The following is a 22,670-nucleotide window of genomic DNA, read 5'->3' on the forward strand; positions in this document are numbered from 1 at the left end:
TGTTAGATTTAATCATTGTATTCAAAGGATACTTTAAGGAAGTTTTTACCTTTGAAAGCCTGGCCCTGTCCATTTCTAAGGAACTTAGTAAAATTGGTCAGAAAAGGAATATGGGAGAGGATCTGTGGTTCTCTCCACTGTTGGTGAAGTTGTTAAGAGCATGGAGTAGTTGGCCACCAGTTAGAGTGAGCAACTTTTTGGAGAGCTCGTTGGGAAACAGCACTACCAGATCAAAAATATACTTAATATTTAATGAGTAATTATGTACATCTGTGTTATTGCTACTGAATAATGACATTAATAGTTTTTAACACTAATTAATAGTAGGGCTAATAAGTGTGAAAAACTATAAAACATTTTTATATGTGTCTTTCTGTCCTCTGATATTGTGAATTTTATTGGATATTTGAATTTTGGGACTATGTTATTGTGTATTTTTAAGATATGTAAGTGTGAGACTTCAAAAAGTTAGTACATAATTAAACAGATATGACTCATATTTTTTAAATTTTCTTATGTTTATTTTTGAGAGAGAAAGACACACATACAGAGTGTGAGTGGGGATGGGCAGAGAGAGGAGGAGACACAGCACAGAGCCTGACGCGGGGCTCAGAACCACAAACTGTGAGATCATGACCTGAACTGAAGTCGATGTTAACCGTCTGAGTCACCCAGGCACTCCCTTAAAAAAATTATATTTATTTTTGAGAGAGAGAGAGAGATTACTCATATTTAATAGAAATAGCTCTGACATGTTTCTTTCTTTTTCTGTCTTTTTTTTTTGAGAATTAAAATTGAATAAAGTCAGAAGTAAAATTCACTTTGACCTATGGTTCTGCTCTTACCAAGCCCATATTACATAGATTCCTAGTATTATGTTTTATCCAATGTGATGACATCAAACTAAATATCTTCTCAACAGAAATGTTGAGCCTAGGGGTGCCTGACTGAGTTGGTAGAGCATAAAACTCTTGATCTTGGGGTTATGAGTTCAAGCCCCACATTGGGTGTAGAGATTACTTAAAAATAAAACCTTCAAGAAAAATATTGAGCATAAAATACAAAGGATTTTATTTAATATCTTCACCTAGTAGGTTTTTAGACTTGTAGGAATTAGTTCTCATCTCTCTAAATATGCCCTTCCACTTTGTATCTAGAAACTTCTTTTGGTAGACCAGCTGTTTGTCAATCAGTTCTTTTGCATCTGTGAATTCATCTCCGTGTCCAAAATATTCATCATTTTTAAACACTTCCAAGCACACTGGTTGTTAAATAATGTAAAACACTATCAAGGATAATGGTTTTAAAGCAGTGAGGTGACTTTACTTTATGAAATCAAGATTGGTTTCCAAATAATAACAAAGGTTTTAAAAAAGGAATGAGAAAGTCCTGTTTAACTTGATTGCCCTTTCTAGTGACTTTTTTTTTTTTTTTTGGAAAATCTTAAATCCCCCATAATGTTTTCTCTGTATGGGGTTTTGTCCTAACCTACACAGAAATTCATGCAACTCAAATGGAGTCAGTCTATCTTTTTCTCAGTTCCTTATAGCTTTTTCAGAGTTCAGTAGCTTTGGAGAAACGTCATAAAAATTTGTTTTATTATAATCTTTTTCTTCATTCTTATCTGTCATATAAGACATTCTTAGGGAATGTCATTAGGGAAATTAGGGAAAGACATTCTTCTTGTCCCACACTTTGAAAATATGATTTTATAGAAGGCCAATATTCTCACGTCTTCTCTATGGCCAGCAGCAATGATATCTATCTTGTAGGTACATGTCTTAGGAGATTGTCTCCTTCCCTTTCTAGAAAATTTAAAAAAAAAGAAGAAAAGGAAAAAAAAAAAACACCTCTGCCCATTTTGAGGGAACTGAAAAATGACCAAAAAGTTTCATTATGAAACTTCATTATCATAGTAAGCAAACCACATCTCCTTATAGCTACCTTGTGTACAAGGTATACAGGACATTTAGTAGGTAAGAAGTTTATAGGCTGGATTGACTTTTCCAAAATTTACATTTGCACTGTCTATTGAATATGCACATAGATGCGCAAAGTCTATTTTGTGCCTGGACAACGTGTCAACAATCTTTTGTTTTATGTCTTCTGAAGTTCCATTAAAACTTTTATAGAAATCAAGATAATGATTTCAAACTCCATGTTTCGGGACACCTGGGTGGCTCAGTCAGTTAAGTGTCCCGCTCTTGATTTGGGCTCAGGTCATGATCTCACAATCAGGGAGTTCCAGCCCTGCATTGTGCTTGTCAGCACAGAGCCTTCTTGGACTTTTCTCTCTTCTTTTCTCTCTGCCCCTCCCCTCTCACACAGGTTCTGTCTCTCTCTCTCTCTCTCTCTCTCAAAAATAAACATTAAAAAAAAAGAAAGTTCAAACCCCATGTTTCAAATCAAAATACCTAAGAGCTAGGGGAAACATGTTTTGTTGCCATGATTCAATATGTCACCTGATATGCTAGAGAAAGTATGGTCATTGGTTAAGATCTGACAGAATCAGCTCTACACTATGAAGGGACAAAACATTGGCTATCCAAATTTCCCCTTTTGTTTTCTCACAGCACTGCAATGTGCAATCTCCAAGTCAGGAACAAAACAATAATGGGAACAAATAGTAATGAATGTTTATTCTTATGGTATACTCCAATGCATTCAATGAGTGTTCATTTCAACTGAGCATTCGTGTCTTTTTTGGGGGGAGATTAAAAAAAACTTTTGGTTTTATAAAAACTTTCCTGCCTCATCCTAAACTTGTGAGATTCAACCTCCATATCCACATTCATACAACCTTCTCTCTCATGTGTGGTCCCAAATTTATTTCTGCATGTTGTACGAAATGCTCTACTTTGCTTACTTCTCCAATATGGTTTCATGAATTCTTCCATGTGTCTTTATTTTTTTTTTAACGTTTATTTATTTTTGAGACAGAGAGAGACAGAGCATGAACAGGGGAGGGGCAGAGAGAGAGGGACACACAGAATTGGAAACAGGCTCCAGGCTCTGAGCTGTCAGCACAGAGCCCGATGTGGGGCTCGAATTCATGGACCGTGAGATCATGACCTGAGCCGAAGTTGGACGCTTAACTGACCGAGCCACCCAGGCACCCCTTCCATGTGTCTTTAAAATAGCACAGTTGTTTGGCCTGTTTTAGTATTGTCATCTTATTATATTATTGTCATTCTCAGTTTCAGTAATGAATTGTTAGAAACATGGTCACAATATTTACAGTGTTAAGACTTGAAGTAGCACAAAGCACCATACAAATCAATCCATACAAAGCAATGGATACATACAAATGGATACATACCAAAATCAATCCAAAGTCAAAGAGGAAGACATGATCACAAGCAGTGAAACTGTTATCACTCAGAGGGATGCAACATTGGATGATCCGATACTGGGAAGTGCAAATAACAGATGCCAACATCAAGAGTCAGGGTGAAAAACAGCAGGAGTCGCTAAAGAAAATGGGTAATCAATGCTACATGAATTGACACTGCAGATAGTATAGCTTCCAGCCTGTGTTCAGCCAGACTATCATACAGATTTTATAATTTTCTCCCAAACTTCTGAAGCATCTCTAAAGGCTGAGATCCTTTCATGAAGGATCTTTCCCAGCATTCGAAAACATAAAGCTAGGATAGTCCTGAGCAAACCTCGACAGTTACTTACCCTACCACTAATCCTTTCTCTGTTGCATACTAGGTGAATCATCTGGAGTAAATTACTTGTTCTTTGTGCTTCAGTTCCTTCATCTATAACTTGGAGATAATAATATCACATCATAATGTTTTATGTGATTGCATATCCTAATAAAACAAATAAGCACTTCGAACACAGTATGACATTTTAAAAGTTATGTTTTGGCTATCATCATCATCATCACCTTACTTTACTTAGAAACACTAAGGATGGAATTTTCTGTCTGCCTAGCTTCATTCCCTACCCTCATTGCATATACTTATAAAATCTTCTTTCTTATTTACTGTTCAGTCATTTCATTGCCTTTGAAAAGTTCTAACTGATCACTAATCTATTACTGGTTCATCAACTTTAATCTACCTTTTTTAACCTATTACTGTGTTTTAACGCAGCACCAGTAAGATACTTACTTAGTTCCTACATTTTCTACTATCTTCTTTTCTGTTTCATTATTTTATGGTGGTTGTAAATTTGGCTCACCAAATATGGTGAATTAAATATTTTTTTTAATTCAAAGCAAGAAAATGTCAAATAACTTAGAGGCTGCTATGCTACACTTTTGAAACCAAGATTTGCTGAATAAGTTCCGTTGAATCCAAAGGACAGTTGGTTATGTATGTTTTTGTGTGCTCTTAGGTGCCAGTATTTCTCTCTTAGCAATAAACGCCTGAAAATATTTAGATTGTTTTTTTTTTCAATGTAATACAAATCTGAAAAATTTTGCTGATTTTTTGGTTAATTTACTGTGAAAATATTAAATGCGATTATGTTGTTCGTCTCGCTGTCTTACTCAACTTTGACCTTCATCTTCTTCCACAAGGAAATCCTAATTTCCTGAGTGCATTGCACCCTTTATTTTTGCAAGTATTTGCAGAGTGAACTGTGTCTGATGACCTGTCTCCCAAGAGTTAGAGCAATGCTAGGAACTGGTTTACACAGTTTACACAACATTCATCAGAAAATAGCCTTCTGTAACCTTACTGGCCTTATGCTTTTGTGATACATTAATAGCAAAGCAAGTGCTCATATTTTTGCAAAAAAGAAAGAAAGAAAATTTATTTTAGTTATGTTCCAAATATTTCAGAAAGAGATAATGTTTAAGAGGCAATTGAAAAAATCATATTATTATGCTTTAACAAATCTGACTGAACATTTAAATGATACATTATTATGCAGAAAGTTAAACAGGTTCTTGATAATTACTGGCCCAGAATTAATAATTATATGGAGTGATTGTTTAAGTAGTGTCTAGAAAATATAACTTTCTAAAATTATGATAAAAGAAAAACCATCCGGAGGGTTTACAAATTAATTCACATAGTTCATGTCCCATCTGGAAACACTTATGCAGTTAAAATGAAAAACATTTCACAATCTATTTCTCCATCTTGTTTGTTGACTTGCCTTTTGGACAATAAAGTTAGAAACATCAAGACTTCCACCAAAGGTCTTAGTGTACTCAGATTAATTATTTTAAAATCATGAGACGAAAGTCACGTTTTCCTTTTCCATAGATTTGGATTTAGTTTCATTAAATGTACCTGTTTGTATCTTTGAGTATTTTACATTGACAGAGTGTCTTCTACAAAACATCATTGTTTAGGGCATTTTTTCCCCCAAATGTGACACTCACCCTTTTGTGACATTTGTGTTACTCTGTAAGCTCTCCATGGTGATAGGCAAAGCAAATTCACTGAGACAAACAGAAAACAGAAAATCACACACTTTGTGTAGATTTGACAAAATATTTGGCATTTCAAATATAAATAGAAATGTCATAGAAAACCTGAAAAACAAATATTGTTTTAATAAAAATTTCTTTCTAGAGAGTATAGAATCATTTCATTTTCCAAAAGTATCTTCTTTCTGGAATATCATTCTGGGAATCATTCTGTCATTCTGCTTGAAGATTTCCTTTCACACCTCTCCATCTTCTCTTAAGAAGTTAATCTCCTTGAATCTTTGGATTTTTTGTCTTAAAAAAATTTTTTGTGAGTTTTTCAAGAATTCTTCCCAACAGATTATAGTAATCTATGTATGGTCAGACTCTGGGTTGGGGGGGTGGGGATTAGGTATATATCTTCCATTGCTACTTTGTCTTTTTGTTATAGGTTAAAGAAGAATAGAAAGGTGAAATTGAGCACCTTTGTGTTATATTATGTAAAAGTTATAAACACATTTGTGCAATAGTGTATGTAGAATTCAGATTCTAAAGTTAAAATCTGCCTCCTTCAGATAATGCAGGCACTTTGTGACCTTAATTCATCAATAGCACAAATATAATTAACATAAAATAAACTGGCAATGTTACAAAGTGAACTTAGGTAATTCATCAGTTGGTTGGAATAATGTTTTGTGTCCAATGTTTAATGTTAGTTAAAATAACATTAACATTTATTCTTGTCACAGTTATTATTTTTCTGATCCAACACTTATCATTCATACAGACTTTTGATTATTTAAATGAAGGCTGCTGTCAAACAAGAAAATAATCCAGACTATTTTCAAATTAAAAAAGGAAATAAGAGGGGCACTTGGGTGGCTCAGTCGGTTAGGCGTCCTACTTCAGCTCAGGTCATGATCTCACGGTTTGTGAGTTCAAGCCCCACATCAGGCTCTGTGCTGATGGCTGGGAGCCTGGAGCCTGCTTTGGATTCTGTGTCTCCCTTTCTCTCTGCCCCTCCCTGGCTCACTCTCTGTCTCTCTCTCTCAAAAATAAATAAACATTAAAAAAAATTTAAAAAAGGAAATAAGAAACATTGACTTTCTTGCTTTCATATATATTATCTTAATTACTTATCACAAGATGCTGAAGCCTCAGTCATTTTATCTCTATGTGTATGGGGCTTTTGATACTCAAAAGGTTAAGTAGTTTGTTCAAGGTAACAATTGTGAACTTAGAGTGGCAGGGTTAAATCCATGCCTTTAGACCCTAAGACTTATTTCTGAAGTCTTCTTGCTTCGCTGCATAGTTTGGCCTCAATTGTCATAATTAATGTAACACCTTGACGTTTCAACATATCTTAAAATATTATGGTGTAACATCCTTCTCATTCTTCAGCTCTAATTTTCTTTACCTTTTAGTTAAGATTTTAGAGTGTGTGATTTAAAAACCAAAGAGTTCCAAAGATTGTGCAATGGACAGCATGATACAAATTTTAGTTTATAATTTAAATCCATTCTAGAAGATGGGGATAATTAGAGAGTCATTCAGTCAACATATTGTGCATCCACTCTATGGTATATAATTTTGTGTTATACCTGTGGATACAATTGTGATTAGAAAGATAAAACAATTTATTCTCTTGGAGTATAATTTCTAGAGGGAGACACAGACAGTAGACAAGCAATATTAACAAAATATATACTGTAGATAAGTGCTGATGAGAAAAATAATGCAGGAAAAGTAATAGAGAAAGAGTCAGAATGGGGAAAATGTGGTTGCAATTTCAGATATGGTGACTCAGAAAAACTATGAGAAGGTACCATTTGAAAGAGGGACTGAAAGAGGGTATCAAGTAAGCCATGCAGCTGCCTTTTGGAAGAGCATTCCAGGCGAAGGGAACAGCAAATGCAAAGATTCTGAGCCTGGAATGTCTTTGACATATTCAAAGAATGGAGCAGGACAACTCAGTGGAATTAACTGAATGAAGGGGAGAATAGGAAATGGTGCCATGGAGATGCTGATGTTATAGTGCCTTGCAGACCTTTGAAAGACTGGTTTTTACTGTCATTGAGATAGAAGACATTGGATGCCTTTCATCAATGAGTCATATCATCTGAATTATATTTGAAAATAATCTCTCTTCCCTGTTGTATATAGAGGGAAGGGGGGTGAGGATCAAAGTGGGGAGATCAGTTAGGGGGCTACTAAAAAAATGGATGGCTCCAACCACTTTGGTGTAGTTGAAGTGATGGGCATATACCAGCTTTAGAAGGCAGAGCCCACAAGATGTCCTGGTGGATAAAGTGTGGCATGTGAAAGAGAGGAATCAACGTGACTCATAAGTTTTTGGCAAGAATACCTCAAAGAATGTTGTTGTTGTTGTTTACTGAAATGGGAAAACAGAGGGAAGAAAAGTTTGTTTGCAGGGTGGAGGGAGAAACAGGATATGATGAGGATCTCAGTTTTTAACATGTAATACTTGAAACCTTTTTAAGCATTCAGTGGAGATTAAAGCGATGTTAAACCTATACTGATATAGGTAATTCAGCTCTAAGGCATTTGGTCTAAGCAGAGTGCGATTATCATCATCATTCAAAAACAAATATTTATTAAGGATTTTTCATTTGCAAACCTAGTAGTACTACATGTTGGGTTAAAACATTAATAAGATATAAGATTAATAAGATTTCAAGGCACATAATGTTACGTATAGTACATGTTATGGGTGATTGAGTTATATAGTGCTCACAAACATCAAACCTTGGAAATAAGAATACTTGATCCATCATCATACTGTTACACCATGCCTAAGTTTTATTCAATTGGCCATCCTCTTGAAGGGGATGTGGTTTTTTTCGTAGCTTAGCCTTCTGAAAGTTCTGTTATGGTACGCTATGATAAAGAAGGCTATACTTACAGCTTTTATTGGCATTTAATATCCATTGTTCTTTTCCTTTCATCTTATTTATAAAATTCAAGTGGTAGTTGTATCCCGAAGTGTGCTGCTATCACAGTATAGTAAGCACAGGGTGGTTGGTGTTGATGATTTCTGAGCTAGACACCAATACCTGAAAGGTGAATTAATCACTAGACTTTTTTTGTTCTGTCTTTGAGTGTAATGTACTTTTTCTACTGATGTTTTGACATCTGGTATTCTTCTCTTAATAACTCTGCATGGGGTTTTTGATGGACTTATGAAGGCACTGAGTAAAGTAAATACATTTCTAATAATGCAACTACCCAGACAAAGGCAGGAGTTATTTTGGTTTCTTTCTCTTTCTTTCTTTCTTCTTTCTTTCTTTCTTTCTTTCTTTCTTTCTTTCGTTCTTTCCTTCTCTCTCTCTCTCTCTCTCTCTCTGTCTCTCTCTCTCTCTTGTTAGTGTTTTAGGTCTTTAGGATACATTTGAGAATGTATTATACCTGCCATCTTTCCCATTATAGAAGACTGCTGTGCTGAACATTGGTGCTTGATACTCAAACACAGCATCTTTCCTTTGAGTCAAAGAAGAGAGCAAATAGCCCTCTGTTCAGGGAACCGGGTAGCACTAACCACTCTCCACATTCAAATAGTAAAAGTAATTTAAGCTATCTGAGACCCAACACTATGTTAGTAGTGTCCCCTGGAGAACAAAGCAGTTAAAGCAAAATTTCACGTAGTTTTCTTTTCATGATTTCAGCTCCTTCCGAGAAATATACCTAGAGTTATGCAGGAATATTTCAAAACGGTTTCATTGACAGTGTGCTAGCAGAGTTCTGTATCAAATAACAACTGTGAAGTCTCATCTGGCAATCTGAGAAGAGCTATGATTTAGGTTACAGCATAGGGACTCACTTGTAAGAATTTTCATATTCAGAATAATCTTTGTATGACGTTTGTAAAAAACCTAAAAGTATGAAGTTTGAATAGACACAAGTAACCCTGGAAAACCTGGATATTTATGTATTTTGAAAGTGAGTTAACAGTGTGGAAGACAACCAAATGTAGTAACCTCCATCCTAACATAATAATCAACGTGTATGATCTACACAGTGGAAAAAGATGTCAATTAGAAATGCATTTCTTTGTTTTTAACTAAAAAATTCCCCATCCTCATATTACACTTGCACTGCTTATGCACATATCCATAAAAATTGAAGTCACTGGGTTTTTTTTTTTGTCCTTTAAAATTTTGTATAAATGGCATCATAAAGATCCCTTTGCCACTTACATTTTTAAAAAATCTAATGTTAGATTTTTGAGAAGAAGTCCTACTTATGGAAGTTAGGTCTTCACGGCTTTTCCAGAAACCTGTGAAGAAAAGAGGCATTGACAGTCATGGACAATTTCTGAACTCTGCTCCAATACCTTGGCATGCTGCTGTGTGGGCCACTGTATATTCTAATGCTTCACAGAAGTGTTTTGGGTAGAGTCAGTCTACCATAGGGAAGGAATAGAATCTGGAATCTTGGAACAAGGACAGAAATGAGATAGTATAAAGAACAAGGAACATGGATGGTATGGAACTCACAAGATTATTTTAACAGAACCAAAAAAAAAAATGCAGTTTTAGTACAGAAGCTTTTATGAGCTTTTTCTTTTTCTTAGCTCTATCTGTTTTATACTGCTATGGGGTATAGTAATACTGAATGCTTATTTTCCATCTATGTATAACAGGCTCTATTCATGCAAACCCTTCAAGGATCAAACTTCCTGATCTCCTTAAGCCATTCAATATGAATATAAATCCAGTGAATATCCTCACTCTTTTAGATCTTCCACTAAATAAATGGTGCGCATATGTGGCTGTTCATCAGAATTAACTGGGAATCTTTATAAAAATACATACTTTTATGAACTCAACCTTGGAAATTTTAATAAAGAACCTACAGAACAGAGGAATTGTATTTTTTTATTAAAAAATCCCTTGGTGATTGAAAAAGCATTTCAGTTGAGACACCACTTCCTTAAGCATATAGCTTAATTTTTTAAATAGAGTATTCCCTAGTGGGAGTTGTCAAAGAATTAACCTAAAAAAGTGATATGAGTTGAAAAAATAAAATTTGAAATCTTAGGCCAGAATTAAGTTAGGTTGCTTCAACCATTTGCATCCTAAAAGCATATTTAATCAAGAAAGGTACAAACACCACTGACATCCCTGAATAGCAAACTGATTTAAACCTCAGAAAATATAAAATCTTTTACCTGTGGACTAGAAAACCTGAACAATAAGTTATCTTATTCATTGTGTGTGCATAGGATATTTAGCGCATTATGATAATCATGCTTCATGAATCCAGGCCCTCGTAAGACTTCACAATCTGTTATGCATAAGTGCAACTTATGGCTTTTCTGTTGTATTTCCAGCACAGTGATGCGGTCCATGACCTTCTTCTGGATGTGATCACGTGGGTTGGAATTTTGCTGTCCCTTGTTTGTCTCCTGATTTGCATCTTCACATTTTGCTTTTTCCGTGGGCTCCAGAGTGACCGTAACACCATCCACAAGAACCTCTGCATCAGCCTTTTTGTAGCTGAACTGCTCTTCCTGATTGGAATCAATCGAACGGACCAACCAGTAAGCAGCTTCCACTGATGTTAGGAAAAAATGTCTCCATCTCCAGCTTTCTAATACCCAAAATATTCTTGTTTGAAAGTATCCTCTCTTCTGGTTGTCTAAGATAATTATTAATTTTCAGATCTTACTCAGTTTCCCTTTTTCATACCCCATTGTTGTAAAGAGGCAGTGAATGTTAGGGATGTATGAATGTGCATTTCTTGAGAAATTCTGTTCGTAACCTTGCAATTCTAAGGAACTGTATCTCCTCATTAGTTTGTATGTGTGGGTGTTTGTTTCATTTTGTTTTTATCAGAGCAGAATATTGATGAATGTTAAATAAAATCATGTGGGGCATTGAAGAATATCTCTCCTGATAGATACAATTGTTATTTTTCAAAGTTTATCACATACTCTTTTTTCTTAAGTTTATTTATTTATTTATTTTAGTAATCTTTACACCCAGTGTGGGGCTCCAACCCACAACCCTCATAAGAGTTGTATGCTTTCCTGACTGAGCCAGCCAGGTGCCCCCATCATATATTTAAAAAAAAAATCTTGGGGCGCCTGGGTGGCGCAGTCGGTTAAGCGTCCGACTTCAGCCAGGTCACGATCTCACGGTCCGTGAGTTCGAGCCCCGCGTCAGGCTCTGGGCTGATGGCTCGGAGCCTGGAACCTGTTTCCGATTCTGTGTCTCCCTCTCTCTCTGCCCCTCCCCCGTTCATGCTCTGTCTCTCTCTGTCTCAAAAAAAAAAAAATCAGTTTATATCACATTAAAAACTTCATGTATAAAATGAGTTTTTTTAATTGAACTATTTGGAAAATAGTTTAAACCGTAGGTCATTTTTAGAATTTATAAACTCTTCCCAAATTTTGTTTGACACACATTTGTGCAAGTTCTGTTTTTACATCTTTAATGCCAGCTTTGTACTTTACTACTAACTATGTTCGGTCATCAGAAAATGAAAGAGAGGAAGGGAAGAAGTAGAAAAAGTAAAAGGGGGAAAGGAACTGCACCAGCCAACTGTTTTGGGTGAAACCAAACAGAAAACGTGAATAACAGATAGTATCTAATTATTCAACAGACTCTATGCCTGCTTATACTTTTTGTGAGGCCCGTTCTATTTACTTAGGATTCATGCACATAGCATAGGTTTGCTTCATGACTAAACTGCAATTGAGAAAAAAAAAACTTCCATTTTTTTAGAAGATGTGTAGGCATAATAAATAATTCATTCCCTTAATGCTGTTCTCTGGTATGTGTCCATAAGTATGGAGTACTTTACAATAAAAATGCAGTTGGATTCATGTTTGTGATTACACATTCATGATTAATGGCTGTAAAGGGTACAATTATGGTGATTTTACTTTTAATTGGTTATCATACACAAATGTGACAGCTTTTCCCATAAATGCATACATATGAATAAGCAATCAAAGTGCACATTGCTTTCCCAAAAGAGTTAAGTCTTCTGATAACAAAAATTAATAGTTGAGGTTCTAACTCTAAAAAGCAAGAAATGGAAAACTGTGCTATTTCCAAGAAGAAATCATTTCATTCTCTTGTTAACCTGCAATTCGAATGCTGTGTGATTTCTTTTCATTTAGAAACCTTATTCATACTTTTGTTTCCTAATGTACATGTGGTATGACAAACTTCACCACACGTTGTATGCCGCACAAACTAACTTCTGACAAGTAGCCTAGAGAACAAAGATTGATAAGAAAAAGTTGAGTTGAGTGCATCTTAGCCCAACTTGTCTTTCTTCTTGTTGCTGGATAAGTGTCCTCTTCCTGCCTTTTCTATGGTGAGTAGGCTCGGCTTTGTCTCTAGCCTGGTGACGTGAGACATCCTCATCGCCATCTCTCTTACTTGGTGAAACTGACTTGGCCTTTGTCTCTGTCTCAAGGATCATACTTATCATTGAATCTGTAATAATTTGATGATTTCTATAAATTTGTTGCCTTTTTCTAGTAGGAGCTATAGATTTTTAACTAGAATTTCTTAAATTAAAAATAAAGACTGCTGCTTCCCCAAGGAGTGAGAATTCCAGAACTCACATAAGAAAACTAATATATGGTCAGCTGAAACTCGTAGTGCCTTAGAGAATATGCCAAGGTAGGGGCTGGCTGTCTTCTAGGCCAACATTTTTTATAATAACAAAAAGAAAGAAAGAAAGAAAGAAAGAAAGAAAGAAAGAAAGAAAGAAAGAAAGAAATAGAGGGAAAGAAAGTACTCTGGAGCCTTCTATTTTATTTTATTTTAAACCTACTTTTATACTTTTTAGTATGAACTTCCCAATGCCACCTTAAATCCTTTCTGAAATCAAGCAGGGAAGAAATAAACAAGCAAATAATAATAATGAATTGGTGATCCCATCACAAAATACTACAATTATTTTATTTTTATTTTTTAATCGTTATTTATTTTGAGAGAGACAGCAAGCATGAGCAGGGGAGGAGCAGAGAGAGAGGGAGAGAGAGAATCCCAAGCAGGCCCATGCCATCAGCACAGAGCCCGCTGCAGGGTTGCAACCTAGGAACTAGGAGATCGTGACCTGAGCTGAGACTGAGTCAGATGCTCAACCAACTGAGCCATCCAGGCGCCCCTCGTTTTGAATTTTACGAGCTTTTATTCTCCTTGGTTTTAATGTTTCTCTTTCATTTACAATTGAAGAATTTAATATGTTAGAACACCCATGATTAAGGCCAAGAAAAATAATTCATAGTTGTATTTTTAAAACGTTAATCTCAGAAACAATTATCAATAACTAGGCTCTTATTAGAACTTTTTCCTAAATTTTATTATTTTTCCTTATAATACTATGCTGTCATCTGTAAGACATTATTAGCAGAATGTTAGATATAGTTTTGAAAGGTAGGTTATACTTAATTAGGTTTTAATATCTGAAATTTAAGAATCTTATTTATTTTTTGGCAGACCTATTGTATTACCGCAGTCTTGATAAAATTTTTTTAAGTTTATTTTTATTCACTTTGAGAGAGAGAGAGAGGGAAACAGGATCCCAAGCAGGCTCCATGCCATCAGCACAGAGCCCAATGCAGAGCTCGAACTCACAAACCATGAGATCATGACCTGAGCCGAAATCAAGAACCAGACGTTTAACTGACTGAGCCACCCGGGCGCCCTGATAAATATTTATTTTGATGTTATGGTAGTTGATGATATTTCGTTTGGTTGTCATTCAAATCGTTTGTTCTCTTTCCTAGATTGCCTGTGCAGTTTTTGCTGCCCTACTACATTTCTTCTTCTTGGCGGCCTTCACCTGGATGTTCCTGGAGGGAGTGCAACTCTATATCATGCTGGTGGAGGTTTTTGAGAGTGAGCATTCACGGAGGAAATACTTTTACCTGGTTGGCTATGGGATGCCTGCGCTCATAGTGGCTGTGTCCGCGGCGGTAGACTACAGAAGTTATGGAACAGATAAAGTGTGAGTTTATGTTTTCTTTCCTTTTCTTTTTCTTTTCTCTTTTGAAATCTAGTTCAAATAAATGCCTTGTATTTTCTTGGAAGCTAAGGTCTTTATGTCACCTCATAGCAATTGATGTTTGAACTGGAGAAGCAAATGGGGGTAATTCAATTCATGAGTATACTTTTGTTATGAGGTAGAAAGAGGAAAAACCTTGAGATTCAGTATGATTCTGTTAGAAAAGAACTTAATTGTCCCACAACTACATCATACCCTTGAGTAATTATAAGAAGATGATTGTTTTAATATCTTTCAGAGCATTGAGACATTTGTCAAATGTAGAACTAGCTATGTCAGAAACTGTGTATTCAGAGGACAGTGTAGTCCCTGCTATTAATGGCTTCTGTTCTTCCTTACCTGTCAGCTCTAGTTACTGGAAATAAATTTATATCATTAACAGAAAGAGAGACAATAGGAACAGGGGCAGCTTGTATTTTTCCCTTTTTTTTTCCCTAGGTGAGTAATGGGTCATAGAGATGAATTTTGGTTTCAGTATACGTTCAAATTGGTGAGACATACATGTAGAGATGTCCAACATACTGGAAAGGAATTCAGTGAAAAATATTTTTGTAATCCACATCAATATAACAGTTGGAGCCCTGAGCATGAATGAAAGTTTCAATAGAAAAACATTAGAAAGAAGACCAAGATAGATCTCTGATGAATACCCACATTTAGGACATAGATTGAGGCGGGAAAATAAAAATAGAGAAAGGCGAGAGGTGACCAGAGCCTTGAAAGAGAATCATGAGGAAAATGAGAAGGCAGTTTCAGGATGGTGTTTCAGAACACCATCTGTAGTGTTCTATATCAAAGATAATTCAAGTAGGATAAGCACTGAGGAAAAATGATTTGTCCTTTGCAAAAATTATTTTGCTAGCGCTGGAAGCAGAAACCAAATTGTAAGATTCAAAGAGAGAAGTCAATAGCAAGAAAGTAGAGTTTTCAAGTATTACCTGCACCCTGAAAAAGTTTGAGAAATAATGAAAGGATTAACTCATGATAACAGTAGTGAAGAAGAATTTTTAAAAATAATGTCTGAAGAATGTCTAGGGTGGGAAGAATCAAGTTGATAGGAGGAGACTAATAGAGAGAAAATATCTTATGCTTCATTTGTATTTAATATAGAGAGAGGCTGAATGAAAAGGAAAGGTCCTGGGGGATAGAAAGGCATAAGATTGTACATAAGATTAGGAAAACCTTATTTAATAATGAAAGTGGCACTGGAATTCACGTGGTCCAAGACATTAATTTTACAGATGAAAAAAAATCAAAGATCAGATAATTAATTGCCAGGCCCATGATGCTAGAGCTAGTTAGTGGCAGATGTGTGTGATAAAACAGGTCAGATTTATTTCCACTAAACTAGGATGTTTTGGGAAGAGTAAAATGACCCCTCTCTTCTGAGATGAGTATAAAGGAAAGAAAATGTAAGGTAAATTTCGAAGTGGAAGAACTTTTCCATCAAGCAGAAGAACCTGACTTCGGCTGAGTGAATAGGTGAGGTCATTTGGAGAGGACAGGAGATTTGAAAAGCCTTGAAATGAGCACTATGGAAAATGTGTTAAGGAGCCAATTAGACATTAATAAGATTTCCAAGCAGTAGTGAAGGCTCAGATGAGGTTAGATAACATCAATTTGTACAGAAGTTAATAAGCCAAATTTCATGACTTGCCACCAGCAATCAGCAGCCTGAATATGCTGGCAATAAAGCAGCTCACTTCCCAGAAGAGAGAATTCATAAGGAGAGAAGACAAGCAGAAGTGTTACTGGGAGCATAGTTAAAGTGGAATACATGTCTGTTCCGAGGCATGAACACTGTGATTGAAAGAAGACTGTCTCACTTCTGTTGATTGTCCCCCCCCCCCCCCCCCCCCCCGCCCAGAGTACGGTGAAGGCTATATGAGGCCATTTGTCTAAATGCAACAATAATAATTTCTTAACCTGACCTTTATGAATTGTGGTCAAGTCTGAGTTCATTTTGTAGATCCCAGTGACCACTGTAGAACAAATTAGGATCAAAGACATTAAAAATGTTTGCCTCTAAAGACCTCTTAGGGGTGGGGGGATTAAATCAAAAGTTTGTTGTTGTTGTTGTTGTTGTTGTTTTTAATAACACCTTTATTGATATAATCCACATACCATAAAGTTCACTCTTTCAAAGTGTATGCTTCAGTAGATTTTAGTACATTCACAGTTATACACCCATCACCACCGTCTAATTTTATAACATTTTCATCAACTTAAAAAGGAACTCTCTAGCAGTCACTACACTTAGGCCATCGGATTTTATACTTTAATTAATGTACATCCCCTCCCAGATATTAAATTGAGTGATATGTAATTATTTGTGACCTTATAGCATTCGAATATTCTTCTCAATAATTTCATTTTACTCTCTTGCAGTTCCTGATTTGCTTTTATTTTATTTTTTTCTTTTTAGATATTTCCAAATTTTCCTGTTACTAAACTGACTCAGACTTGCTTGCTTTGTGTTTTAGTCATTTATTTTGAGACAGATGTCATTTTCTGGATAGTAGGAATCTATCTTTTCTTAGAATCAATAATATGTAAGTCTCTTGTGACTGTTCAATCTTTGGCCATCATTGCTTTAATTTCCTGCACCATAACTGGAAGCTCTCATTTACTGACATTATTACTGTGTGGGAATAGAGGCTAATTTACTTCCCAGGCACTGATTTAAAATAAGCCTTGATAATAGTTCGGTTCCACAATTATGATTTTTCCCAACACAAAGAGCAACAAAGCAGATATAGAGAAAAGGAAGGATAGATGAAAGAGGGAGAGAGGAGAATAAGGAAAATTGCTTAAAATTCTATCATAGGCAGGCATAGAGCATTTGGTGGCTCTTTTGTGCATCTTAAATACATTGTCCACAGAGAGACCTTCAGAATACATGGGAAAAAATGTTTAACTTCTACCGATTGGGAATTCATCCAATCCAGTGTCTATTTTGCCCATTGAAGAAGCAGGTGTGGAGAAAGAAACATTATTCAGTCATTTGTATTTACTTGAGAAGCTGAAATGAACAGATCATGTTTTCTATCAGGTGTTTAATCAAGATATCTTCTCAAAAAAAAATATAAGCAATGAATTTTTACACAACTCGAAGGATTTCTATGTATAGAATTATATATCTTGTTCCTTATTATCAAATCTGTCTTTGTTGTTCCAGTTTCTGTTACTATTGTTCATTGCTTTTATTTGACTTTGGATGGCATTCCTGACTCCCTGTTCATCTCCTGACTCTTTTTTTCATGTAAATCTACTATCTCAATTACACTGTTCCTTTTGTTTGTCTGTTTACCAGCGGCCCCTTCTTATATGCTACATTGACTTTTTTTTAAATACAAATCCAGTCTTAAATAAATTAGAATTAGCCAGAATTCAGAACATATTATCAGCCACTTTCTGTAAATTCTTAGTAAGCTCAATACATTGAATTTTTATGTCTTGGAAATCTATTTCACTTATTATTGGAACTTTATTATTATTATTAAGTTTTTACTCCTCAGTTTCAACCACTTAGAGTACATCTAGAATAAAACCATTGAATATATATTATAGTAATCCAAATAATAATAAACCTTTTTCCCTTTTCTCTCCTCTTAATGTACTTATATTTTACTATACTGCCAATGAGATTTTATCTCTGAAACCTTTAATAATAATAATAATAATAGTAATAATTGCTTACATTTCTAAAAAGTAGAGAAGCATATCAATGGTAGGAGATAAAATCAGAGATAAAATTACTTTTGTAGGTTAAATAAATGTTATTTTGATGCAGATAGTGGTAACTATCATATTTCATGTGGCTGACGTGTTATGATATGTTTTTCTATGAAATGTTGTTAGGGTTGTTGATTACTAAACACAAACACACAAAACACACATAATTTGTTTTTGAGAAGTTGCTTAGTTTGCCATCAATTTACAATGCTTGTAAGATAATTTTATTATTATTTTCTGATATCGTTTAGTGAAATCTTTTTATCTGTGCTGACAGTATTCTCGAGAATGTACTTAGAATTACATTTAGTCACAATAATTGGACATTCAAAAAATGAGTTTAGAAGACCAGTATAGTCATTTAAAAAAATAAGTAACTCTCAGCTGGTGGACTACATTCTAAATTGTACCGTTAACAATGGGCATTTATTCAATTTTATCTCTGTTGTTGTTTCTTCTCTTAGTCTCTCTCATACTCTTATCAGTATGCACGTTCAGTGACGTCATCCAATAAATGATACTGTCAGACAATAAAGGCTGGCATTGACTTAACGATAATTTAAACAGAGCTGATTTGGAATTTTTGTGCTAGATACTTTTATTTTATGACCTGAAACTAATTAGTTCATGTAAATTTTAATTACCTCAATATTACCAAAAAAATGCAAACCATTTTAACAGTTAAATTTTCTTTAAAGAGAAAATCACATTTATAGTTTATACCACTTTCCTCACAATCAAATAATATAAGAGAAAGGAGTGGTTAACATGATGGTTAGATGGGAAAAGGATTGGGAGCAGGTTCCAGGAGGAGGGAGGGCTTGGAACAGAGTAAAGCCCAAAGAATAGCCCAAGATTTAAAACGTGGGCTTGAGTATTTGTAAGGGGTTTCCGAAATACGTCAATTAGGTCATAAACATTTATAGTGAATCAGAACATCATTGAGTACTAGAAGCATAACCAAGGTCTTAAAAATAATTGAAATCAAATTTTATGATCTGAAAATTATTATAAATCATCTATTAAGTCTTATATTTGTCTCCCTAGCTCAATAGTTTAAGAACAACTCTAAAAGAGGTAGTCTCCCCTGTGCTGGTTAAAAACCCCCACCCCCAGTTTTTTATTTTCACTTCATTATTCAACCAATGTAATCATTTGGGTAGAAAAGTGAGTATTGAATTTTTTAAATTGTTTTTCAATGTTTATTTTTGAGAGAGACAGACCATGAGTGGGGGAGGGGCAGAGAGAGCCAGAGACACAGAATTTGAAGCCGGTTCTAGGCTCCAAGCTGTCAGCACAGAACCTGACACTGGGCTTGAACTCATGAGTTGTGAGATCGTGACCTGAGTTGAAGTCAGATGCTTAACCAACTGAGCCACCCAGGCACCCCTAAAAATATTTTTTAATATTTATTTTTGAGAGAGACAGAGCACAAGTCAGGGAGGGGCAGAGAGATGGAGACAGAATCCGAAGCAGGCTGCAGGCTCTGAGCTGTCAGCACAGAGCCTGACTCAGGGCTTGAACTCATGAACTGAGAGATCATGACCTGAGCCGAAGTTGGACGCTTAACCATCTGAGCCCCTTGATATTTTTTAAATACTAGATTATAATATTATTAAACAAGGAGCCCAGCTAAATAACATTGAATTGGATGGGGACTCCTGGCCGGCTCAGTGGGTAGAGCATGTGACTCAGATCTTGGGGCCTTGAGCTCCAGCCCCACCTCAGGGGCTGTAGCTATGGACAGGTCACTTAGATTTCCAGAGTTTCATTCTCCAATCTATAATTCCAATCTATAAGCACCTTGCAAAACTATTACAAAGTTTGAGAATATGTGTTTTTGTATATATGATTAAATAGATATGTATATGTGTATGTGTATGAATATATATATATCTTTTTAAATTTATAATAAATAAATGTTTATTTCTGAGAGAGTGTGAGCAGGGGAGAGGCAGAGAGGGAGAGGGGGACAGAAGACCCAAAGTGGATTCTTCACTGACAGCAGAGAGCCCAATGTGGGGCTCGGACTTAGAAAGTGCGAGATCATGACCTGAGCCAAAGTCGGATGCTTAACTGAGCCACCTAGCGCCCCTATATATAAGTAAGCATATATGTAAAGTATCTGGTATATATAAGCATTTTTTGAATTAGAAATATTATTATTACTGGTACTATTGTTTGTCTGATACAAATAAAGAAATACAGATTTTATGATTAGCAACATTGTTCTAATTTAGTACAATAAATTGTATTAAAAGCATCCATTTATAGAGTAGTGATTACAATTCTTATGTTGTTGCCTCAATTAACTTAAGCAATGTGGGACCGTGGGAAATATTCCAACATTTAGTAATAATAAAGCTTTTCTAACCTTTGTAGTCCACCCTAAAAGTGTAGGATGTATTTTGCTGATGAAGTAGTGAAACATTTATCTTTCAAGTAACATACTGGGGACATGAAGATAATATAACCTGCATTTCATGTATGAGATCTAGTGCTGAATTCTACGATCCCAAGCTGTAGGTGAACCACAAATGCTAGTCTTGACTACCACTGGTCACACTCCATTCCTGCATCACTCTGCTAATATTTTTTCCAGTTCATATACTTGCTCACAAAGTATTTCAAGATTAGATGCATGAGTGTGCTGTGATGAAAATGGCATTAAAAAATCTGAACAGGGCGGGGCACCTGGGTGGCTCAGTCAGTTGAGCGTCTGACTTCAGCTCAGGTCATGATCTCGCAGTTCGTGGGTTCGAACCCCACGTCAGGCTCTGTGCTGACAGCTCAGAGCCTGGAGCCTGTTTTGGATTCTGTGTCTCCCTCTCTCTCTGACCTTCCCCCGTTCATGCTCTGTCTCTCTCTATCTCAAAAATAAATAAACGTTAAAAAAAAATCTGAACAGGGGGAAAAAAGTCTTAACAAGGGCGCCTGGGTGGCTTCAGTCAGTTAAACATCTGGCTCTTGATTTCAACTCAGGTCATGATCTCACAGTTCATGAATTAGAGTCCCACATCAGGCTCTGCACTGACAGTATGAAACCTGCCTGGGATTCTCTCTCTCTCTCTCTCTCTCTCTCTCTCTCTCTCTCAAAATACATAAATAAACTTAAAAAAATCTTAACAGACATACTATGCACTGAGTTTAGAACCAAAGTTATTATGCTTGAAGTATACATTTGCCCCTTTTCCCCCTCACTTCCTTTTTTTCTTGCCCCAATTCTCTTTATTCCTTCTTTTCTCTCTCAATCTTGCCAGATATTTGTAGTACAAATATAAAGAGATCTGCATATGTTACAGAGAAAAGAAATATTATGTATTATACAAACTCTCATAAACAACCTGATATAATTAAGCCTTGTAAGTTTTATGGTCTAGTAGTAGCCAAATATTGTTTGCTGGCTACATTTAATACTCACCAAGGATGGTTCAGTCTACAATTTGGAGTCGAGTAGAAAATGAAGAAAACACCATTGTTAACTTACGTTGTTTCAGACCCTGGAGAATAGTCAGATATCTAGTTGGATAAGAGTAAATTAAATAGGCAACAAAATATAATGTCCCAGAGCATGTTAATGACACTATATTAAACATGCTAACTTGACATAAGGAAGTAGATTCTGATAATGTTACTGAAATCTAAAAGCATTGTAAAACAAATGTTTTAGGTGGCACTTAATATACGTTGGGTAATTAACTTACCAGTTTTCTAAATACAGAATCAGACATTTTTTAAAATGACTAATGATAATAAAATGGTAATTTAATAGTAAAAGAAAATAAGCTTTAGAAGTATGTTCTTGTCTATTTCTCTTGTCTTGTTTTGAGAAATTAATTTGTTTTATTATTTCTGTGTATACATGAAGGTGATAAAGGCTGGATTGATAATTGACATTTTTATGGAAGACTGATCCAATATCAACACTTTATTATTTAATTTGCAATATGATTTCTTACATTTTTGAAGAGAATAATTCTGCAATAAAATAATAGTATGTCCTTGTGGATTAGTGTCAGTTCTCTTGAATATTTAATCAGTAAACTTGTATTAATATAGTAAGACTTCATCAAATATATAACAATATATTCTGGTTTTACAATTTGAAAAATGCTGCAAAAAGATAATTTTTATGACTTCTTTGTATTAGGCAAATGGGAAAAAAGTCAAAGTTTATGATATATGACAAGTGCTCCTTTGAATTCCAAAATATATCTGATCTCACAATATTTTTCAACATGACTTCAAATAAGCATGTAGTGAGGTCAGAATGTACTTGCTTTTTCAACTGCAAGCCATCTCTTTTGTACTGGTATAAACATCCTTTATAAATTATATTCATATGACTGAATTTCATTAGAGAAAGAAATTGACATATCTTAAAAATTAGCAAGAATGGTCTATTAACATTAATGACTTCACAAATTAAATATTGCTTAGTGTATGAAGGCAATTTTCAGATAAATCATATTCTTCAATAACAGGTCTGTCTAGCCATTTGCAAGCTGGACTT

General features: G+C 35.2%; 1 protein-coding gene across 3 annotated transcripts in view; it reads left to right on the forward strand.

Moving 5' to 3' along the window:
* The window catches only part of ADGRL3 (adhesion G protein-coupled receptor L3), an 827,678-nt gene that overhangs the window by 720,659 nt on the left and 84,349 nt on the right, over window positions 1-22,670 (forward strand). For all 3 annotated transcript variants that reach the window (XM_049630539.1, XM_049630537.1, XM_049630538.1), the window contains 2 exons: window positions 10,725-10,934; window positions 14,145-14,365. In XM_049630539.1, the coding sequence (XP_049486496.1) occupies window positions 10,725-10,934; window positions 14,145-14,365 (431 nt within the window). The remainder of the gene's footprint in view (window positions 1-10,724; window positions 10,935-14,144; window positions 14,366-22,670) is intronic.

This window comes from Panthera uncia, chromosome B1, assembly GCF_023721935.1.
Source record: "Panthera uncia isolate 11264 chromosome B1, Puncia_PCG_1.0, whole genome shotgun sequence".
NCBI lineage: Eukaryota > Metazoa > Chordata > Mammalia > Carnivora > Felidae > Panthera > Panthera uncia.